Source organism: Athene cunicularia, unplaced genomic scaffold (assembly GCF_003259725.1).
Source record: "Athene cunicularia isolate RWA unplaced genomic scaffold, athCun1 SCF_39, whole genome shotgun sequence".
Classification (NCBI taxonomy): Eukaryota; Metazoa; Chordata; class Aves; order Strigiformes; family Strigidae; genus Athene; species Athene cunicularia.
Window position 1 is genome coordinate 1 of NW_020799467.1, and position 7981 is coordinate 7981.

The following is a 7981-nucleotide window of genomic DNA, read 5'->3' on the forward strand; positions in this document are numbered from 1 at the left end:
GGGCTGCCAGGGAGACACCGACCATGGGAATGGAGCAGGATTAAGGGGGGTGGGCAGGGAAGGGCAGTTGAAGTCTGTGAAAAAAAAGGCAGTGCTGGACATCCCCTCCGACGGACACGCTGATGGGATTCCTGCCGGGCTGCTGTGCCCCGCAGGCTGGGCTCCCCGAGCAGCCCTGCGGTCCAGACCGGTCCCGACATCCCAAAAACATGAAGGGGGAGAACTGAAGACCTCACTTCGAGAAGTAGCACGTGGAACAAGACCCTCGCCCACCGCACCGGGGGTCCAGCAGGCCCCGCTCGGCGGCCGCCAAGCCCCAGAGCATGACGACAAGCCATGGTTCCTGACTCCAGGAGTGGGAAGCAGCTTGCGCAGCGTGGCGGGATCAGGAGAGGACACTACTCTAACCAGGACTGTTAATACAGCTGGCCCAAAGCGACACTGTAAGCAGAGCTCAGCTGCTCAGCAGAGCCACGACTCGAACACACATTGCTGACTACTGGCTCTGGGGGGGTGATGTGGGTTGGCTGCAGGGACCCCGGGCTCCTGCCCTCCCACACAGAGACCCAGGAGGGCGAGGGAAGGCAGCCCCACGGCCCCGCACGTCACCCAGGCACTGCCTGCGGTTGGCATCTCTTCGTGACACCCTTTTGCTCGCTGCGGCACTGGTGACTGGCATCTCCAGGCCGTCTGGAAACAGGACCGCAGGGCAGGGCAGGGGGGGAGCAGAGCCGGGGCTGAGCATCCTTCCAGGAGCCACAGGCAGTGGGGTTGCCCTGGGGCTGCCTGCTCTGAGCATCCTCCTGGAGCTGCTGGCAGCCGGGTCCCCCCCCCGCCCCGGGCTTCCCCCCTGCTGGAGCATGGCAAGGGGGCAGGCCACAGGTCCCGGGTGTGGGGGCAGAGCTCTGCCAGGTGGCACATCCCAACCCTGCGGGGACCTCTGAGGAGAGATGCTCCCCCAAGCTGGAGAGAGGCACCCGGGGGCTGTTCAGGAGACCCATCTGCCCCTGGCTCCGCTGCTTGCCACTCGTCACAGAGGGGGACCCTACCCAGGGGACCCCCAGGTCCTGGCACCATGCCCTGAGGGACCTGCCAGGGCCTCAGGGAGGGGGGACTTGGCCCCCGTGGGTACCCGCACTCTGCCTGCCTGGGGAGACCCTGCTGTGGCTTCCAGCCCACTCACTCTGCCCTCAGCAGCAGGCCCTGGGGGGCTGCTTCTCCCTCCTCTCCCAAAAAGCAAAGGTGCTGGACAGAGCTTTCTGGGGATCACGGCGGGTCTGCGGCAGAGGACAAACTGGAGCAGCCACCTGGCCCTGAGGAGAGGCCACAGGGTGTGAGGGCAGAGCACGGGGGAGTCTGGCCCCCAAGGAGCAGTTGTGGGGAGCTGGGCTCCCCCAGGGAGGCCAAAGTTTGGGCAAGGGCTCTGACCCGTCCTGTTGCCTCCAGGAGGGGCAGGACTCAGGACAGAGGGTGATGGAGCAAAGGAGGGGGGAGCCCAGGCAGGGTCCCCCCCCTGGGGCAGTCAGCAGAGCCCCCTCCTCATCCAGCTGGGCCAGCTCTGGGGCTGCCCCACACCCATCCCTGCTGTGCCCCCGTGCCCGGAGCAGCCAGTCCATGGCCGCGGGTGTTGGCTCTCACCTTGTCTTCTCTCCGACACAGCCGGGGCTGGGGCCCTTCGCCAGGCGCTCTGCCTCTGCCGCCGCCGTGCCCGGGTCCCTCCTGCCTGTGCACGGGTGCTGCCAGGGCCTCACATGTTGGATGGGAGTTTGGGCTTCCCCGTTTCCACCTCGGGGCTGAAGGCCACAGAGCCCTTGCGGGAGGGACCTGCTGCCTGCCTGGACGTGGAGACCGGGGACTGCGGGGTGGATGCTGCCGCCACGGAGCGGCTGGGTTGGGCCAGCGATCCTGAAGGCGTTTGCTGCAAGTGTGCTGGCTGGCCTGGGATCCCCGGACATGGCTTGGCGAGCAGCCCGGCTACCGAGGGAGAGGATCTGCGGGCCAGGTTCCCCGCAGATTTCCTGCCCTGCTGCAAGGAGCTCCCATCGGCTTGCTGGGCCACTTTATTGGGAAGGGAGGGCTGGGAGGCGGAGAGGAGCCGGACGTCCTGGGTGAGCCGCCCCACCGGCAGGCCCTGGATGCTCCTGTGCTTCACCAGCTGCTGGGGCTGCATCAGAAGAGAGATGTGGGAGCCGGTGGCTCGGGAGAGGCTGTAGTGGAGTGTTCTTCCCGCTAGCAGGGCCTGCTCCGAGCTGGGGTACGGGGCCCCGGCTGCCTGCTGCAGCAGCGAGGTGGAGACCGAGGTGCCGCGGGACTTGGAGAGCTGGGGCTGGGAGCCGGGCGGGGGCTGCTTGGCCGCCGGTGGCAGCTCCCCTTTCTGCCCCGTGCGCGGCAGCGGCTGCGCCCCGTGGCTTGGTCTCTGGGCCCCGCTCTCCAGGGGCGCCTGGGACTGCACCATGGGGGAGGAAGGCGAACCGGCGGCAGGTGTCTGGAGGTGGGACTGGACCCCCGACGGGGAGCTGACGGAGGAGGGCCGGGAGCCGCCCAGGCTGGGCTGGGACCTGCGCACCTGCTTGGTGAGCAGGGTGGCCTCAGGAGAGAGCGGGCTGGAGATGGAGGAGGGCGGCAGGAAGATGTGGGCCTGCAGGCTGTGCTGATGGGTCAAGGCAATGGCCACGTTGGTGGTGGCGGCGGCCGTCTGCAGGGGTGCATGCACCAGCGGCTCCCAGATCACTGGTTTGCCACTCAGCTCCCGGCCCATGGCCATCTGCTGCAGGTCCTGGATGTTGTGGGCCATGTCCTGGTCGTGCTTCACGATCTGCTGGATCATCTCATTGTTCATGGGCCCTGCGCTGTGCTCGGCTCGCTTGCGGAGCAAGATGGAGTTCTTCTTCCCTGGGTGGGAGGCAGCAGTGTCACCAACCCTGAGAGCGCTGGCTCTTGGGGACACCGTGGAGGGCAGGGTGGCAGTGGGGAAGGGACAGTAAAACTTCTCCTGTGTGCCAAAGGGAAGCAAAACCCTGGGGAGGGTCCAGGCTGGGGCAGAGGGAGAAGCAGGGACAAAACAGAGGAGTTCTGGCTCCAAAGGTTCCAGGCTGGGGGCTGGGGTCCTGCTTGTCCTCTGCAGGCAAGGGGAGGACAAGGACAAGCAGCTGGCCAGCACCAGACAGTGCCAATATTGGGGGTGGGGGGGTGGGGAGGGTGTGACAGCCCCCACCAGGAAGTCTGTCATTGCCCAGATCTTGGGAGGAGAGAGGGATCCTGGAGGCAGGCTCCTTCCCTCGCGTCCTCATTGCTGGGCACCCATGGGGCTGGGGTGCTGTGATCCACAAGGCCCCTGATGCCATAATCCCTGGGACTGGGGTGCTGCGGCCCCTGGGAGCAGGAGCAGAGGTGGCCATGCTGGGCCCAGGGGCCACTTCTCACCTATGCGGTCCAGCCGGTCCATGGCCACCGTCTCGAAGGCTCTGCGCATCATGGGGTACTCCTCCAGCACCTCGTTGAAATTATCCACCGACAAGGAGTAGAGGCGGCAGTAGGTGTCAGCTCGCACGCTGGCTGTCCGCCTGCCCCGTGTCAGCAGGCAGATTTCTGCAGGGACACAGGGTTGGGTGTCAGGATGATGCAGCCGTCTGTCCCCTTCCCCACAGCCTCCCCAGAGAACAGCAGCTGGAGCAGGGACAGGACTGCCCGGCACTCCCACACCCGGCACAGCAGAGTTTGCCTCAGGAGGAGGGACAGACCCAGGAGTGCAGACAGCCACAGCCATGCCCTCAGCCAGGGACAGCCTTTTCCTCCTGCCCCGGCCATGGAGACGTCCCTGGGCATGGCTGCTGTGATTGACTGGCCTGTTTCTCTTCCAAACTTGTGCTTGTAGCCTATAAACTGGCTCCAATGCTCTGCTCTAAACCACAGTCTAGCCAGAGGTGGGGGGGTGGGTGCCCCCCGCGCCCACAGAATTCAAGGCTCTGACTGCTGGTCCCTCTGATTCAATCTGCTGGACAAGGTACCCTGTAAGAACAGGGGTGGTGGACTTCTGAGCCCCAGAGCCTGGTGTGAGGTGGATTCCAAGCCCTTGGCACTGGGCAAGAGGAGATGGGCAGAGGGTGCAGCAGGCAGAAACATCAGGGATGCCCCAGCTCCTGTCCCCCAGCAGCTCTCACTCCCCTCTGCTCTCCAGGCCTCCTAGCCCAGCCTCACCCCCAAAGTAGGAGCCATCAGACAGCTTTGTCTCCTTGTTGCCCTTGGTGAGGATGCTGACCACCCCGTGCTGGATGAAGTACATCTTTTTTCCCACGGTGCCCTCACGGATGATGAAGTCCCCAGGCTGGAAGACCTCAAAGCGCAGCTTGGTCAGCATGGCTGTCACAAAGTTGGGGTCCGCATTGGCAAACAGGGGCATGTTGGCCACCAGGTTGCGGCAGTTGAAATTGATGATCTCCTGTGGGGTGAGAAGCAGGTCAGCAGAGACGTCATCGTTGAGCCTGACCCCAGCAAGCAACAGGCCACTCCCCCAAGTCACCAGCACTGGGGTGCCTGCCCGTACCTCCTTGAGCGGCTCACTGAGCTCCCCCAAGATGTTATCCTCGTCAAACATCTTCCCCTGGTAGCGGTGCTCGTAGTACTCGTGGATCCGCTGGCGCGTGTCCCCAGGCAGTTTGTGGAATGACATGTACTGCTCCACTTGCTTGTACTGTGGGGACAAGGCAGAGCCACGCAGGGCTGTGCTGAAACAAGCTGCACCGTGCTGGAGGCGGGCGGCGTGGCCGGCCAACGCTTTCCCTCTCCTCAGCAGCTGCTGCCAGAGCTGGGATCCAGGCAGCAATGCCCCAGGGCCCTGTCCCAAAGGCCACTACCCCTGGGGCAGGGGACAGGACCCCCATGGACTGAGGACGCAGCAGGTCCCAGGGCAGAGGCCAGGATGGCGTCTCACTACAGTAGGGTGAACCCCAACATCGTGAATGGGGCCTCTCTATCCAAATGGGCAGCCTGGCCCCCCGCTCCCACAACCCCAGGGCAGAGATCAGGGCAGAACCGGCAGGGCAGCCCACACTGAGCTGGTTCTGGAGCTGGACCCACTCGTGCCAGGGCGTCTTCCCCCAGGATTCAGGCACCTGCTGCCCCACCCCACTGACCTTCTCCTGGTACTGGCGCCGGGACGAGTCCAGCGACTGGATGAGGGCGGTGGCGTGACCGATGAACATGGCGTAGCAGGTGGCCCCCACGATCATGCTCAGCATCGTCAGCCAGACGTCGGTCATGCCCTCGGGCGCCTGCTGGCCGTAGCCGATGCAGAGCATGTGGCTCATGGCCTTGAAGAGGGCGTGCGAGTACTGTTTCCCCCAGGAGTCGTTCTGCAGACGAGGGAACAGCGGCGCTGGGGATCTGTCGGAAGGAGCTGCTGGGCTGAACCCTCCAGTCCCCCCCTCCCCGAGCCAACGAGTCCAGAGCCCAGCAAGAACAAGGTTTCTGATGTGTCCAAGCCCAAAGGGCAGAGCTCTGCTGCGGGAGGAGGAGGAGGCGTCGGGGACTGTGTGAACCCTGAGCCTGCACCAGCCCCTGCTCTGGGGAGGAGGCAGAAGCCCTCCTGCCTGTTCCCTCTCAGCAGGGTACGAGGGATTCCCCCACCTGCTTCAACCCCAGCAGCAGCAACAGCCAGGGCGAGCTGAGATGGGAAGATGATGCAGAGATTCCCCATCTCAGTGCTGTCGCAGGGCTGTGACCAGAGATGCTGCTTCACAGCACGTGGATCCAGGCAGCTCCAGCCTTAGAGCACGAGACGAGTAACCAGATCCTCTCCTCCCCCCCAGCAGACGCAGCCGGTATCGCCCCCGCCGGGGCACTCACCACCATGTGGTTGATGGAGACCCAGCAGTCCTCGGGGAAGTCTTGCAGCATGGGCACCAGGAACTGGAGGCAGCCGTCCCAGTGACACAGCAGCAGCATCATGCCGATGAGGTTGAAGATCCTCACCACAGCACTGGCCAGGTCATACGTCATATGGAAGATCTGGGGAAGGGGCAGGATTTGAGCTACAAAGAAAGGTTTCCCAGAATGGCCCTCTGAACCCCCAGCCTCCAGCCAGCTGTACCCCACAGCCAGGGATCCCTGACCTGGCCCTTGGACCCCCAAGGGGTTCTCACCTCCTCCCACTGGTGGATGTAGCGGATGAGGCGCGAGAGGCGCAGCAGGCGCAGCAGGCTGAGGATCTTGGTGAAGCGGACGATGCGCAAGGCCCGGGCTGTCTTGTAGACATCAGAATCCACCTGGGTCTCCAGGTCAACTATCAGGAAGATGTAGTCAACGGGGATGGAGGAGACAAAGTCGACCAGGAACCAGCTCTTCAAGTACTTCATTTTGATGGTGTGAGGGTCAAGGATGATCTCGGTGTTGTCCTCCACCACAATGCCTGTCCGGAAGTTCAGCACCAGGTCAGCCAAGAAGAAAGTGTCCGAAAGCACATTGAAAACGATCCAGGGAGGGGTGTTCTCATCCTTGAAGAAGGTGATGCCCACGGGCAGGATGATCAAATTCCCCACCATCAGGAGCAGCATGATGAGGTCCCAGTAAAACCTGCAGGGAGGGAGCGTGGGAGATGGAACAGGGCAGGGAGAAGTGGGGAGAGGCAGGACATGGTTAGAAAGCAAACCCAGGTTGAAAGTTAGAGTCCAACACATGGAGAGAGAGGAACTCAGGACACACGCACATGCCTGCCCACACACATGACTAAGACCCTGCTGCTTGGCTGGGACACAGGCAAGTATCCGGGCGTGGAGAGGAGCGATTCTGCATCAGCTCTCGCAGCAGAGCAGGGCTAAGCAGGGCAGTTTGCTGGGGGAGCAAACGCCACCCTGGGTGTGTAGGGATGGAGGGCTGCAGCTCGAGGAGCTTGGCTGTAGCTGCTCCATCTCCTTATGGTGTGACAGTGCATGCACATGTACGCCCCCACCCCAAACCTGACATCTCCCCTGGGGAAAAACTCAGGGAGGATGTGGATTTTGCTCCCTGGTGCTCCCTGTCATCCGCCGGCTCCCTGCCACCACCCGGACTGGCTTAGCAGGATTGAGGATAAGCTTTGCTGGTTATGCAAACTGAGTGCCGAGCTCTTGGGGCAGCCGAGGGACTTGGGGGCCAGGGAGGCTGTCGGGATTGTAGCACGGGTGAGACAGGCAGCAGCCAAGCAAGGACAAAGTGCCATCACCACCGGGAAGGTGGGAGGAACACATCTAACCCCAAAGGGGCTGCTCGGAAGAACCAGGCAGGGGCTACACAGCCCTGGGCCTGCAGGACCCCCTAATCCACCTCCTTTCTCTGAGAGGGAACAAGCTTAGAGGCTTTGGAGGAAAAGCCAAGAGAGAAGGGGCAGCAGTTTATTGGCATTTAGTTATGCTGTGAAATTCAGCATCCCCATTCACATGCAAATGTGGGTGGGATGTTTTCATTCTTCACACAGATGCATGTAACGCCTTTTTTCACGAGGGTTGTGACGGTTCCTGCAACAGCTTGGTGGACTCCCGGGCTCCCCGCTCAAAGTCTTTACAGGCACCTGGAAAAGCAAGTCAATCTCCTGCTTCTGTTAGCCCCAGCCCGGGTCGGGGGTAGGTGACCTCAGGGCAACTCTTAGTGCCTCGTGGATCCAAACTGGCCTTTGCACGTGACAAGAAGCCTGCGGGTGTTTGTCCCCGGTGTCCTCAGCGGGCCGTGGGCACCCGGCTTTCTGCAGGTGGCAGGGAAGAGGAGGGAGAAGTCGTGGCACCATGTGAGGCTGCTTCAGCCAGAGAGCACCAGAGCCGGGGAGGGAAGGGGGCACCACCTCCCCGCGGAGCTCCCCCGGGGCTGAGGAGCCTTGCACAGATTAACACCTTCTTGCCCACGGCCAAGGTTTGCTGGGGCAGGCAAGGAGATGGCAGCCAAGGCAGAAAGGGCCTGACCTGGCTGAGCAGTTGCCTCCTGCACTCCCAGGCTGTGCCCCGAGAAATGCCAC

The 7981-nt window shown here is 63.0% G+C and overlaps 1 protein-coding gene across 1 annotated transcript; it reads right to left on the reverse strand.

Annotated features, from left to right (window-relative positions):
• Window positions 1–6: 6 nt before the first annotated feature.
• HCN3 (hyperpolarization activated cyclic nucleotide gated potassium channel 3) lies at window positions 7–6573 on the reverse strand. The gene is made up of 7 exons (XM_026867442.1): window positions 6141–6573; window positions 5845–6006; window positions 5133–5351; window positions 4544–4690; window positions 4198–4438; window positions 3424–3588; window positions 7–2892 (listed from the first exon to the last, which is right to left on the reverse strand). The coding sequence occupies exons 1-7, from the start codon at window positions 6549–6551 to the stop codon at window positions 1748–1750; spliced, it is 2490 nt and encodes an 829-aa protein (XP_026723243.1). The 5' UTR covers window positions 6552–6573; the 3' UTR covers window positions 7–1747.
• Between the last annotated feature and the right edge of the window lie 1408 nt (window positions 6574–7981).

Bases quoted from the DNA above. Each gene is read 5' to 3' on its own strand.
- HCN3 (XM_026867442.1), bottom strand. From the start codon at position 6,551: ATGCTGCTCCTGATGGTGGGGAATTTGATCATCCTGCCCGTGGGCATC. The intron at 5,352-5,844 runs GTGAGTGCCCCG...CCTCGTCTGCAG, and splicing joins TCTCCATCAACCACATGGTG to AACGACTCCTGGGGGAAACA. The intron at 4,691-5,132 runs GTCAGTGGGGTG...TTGTCCCCACAG, and splicing joins GGCGCCAGTACCAGGAGAAG to TACAAGCAAGTGGAGCAGTA.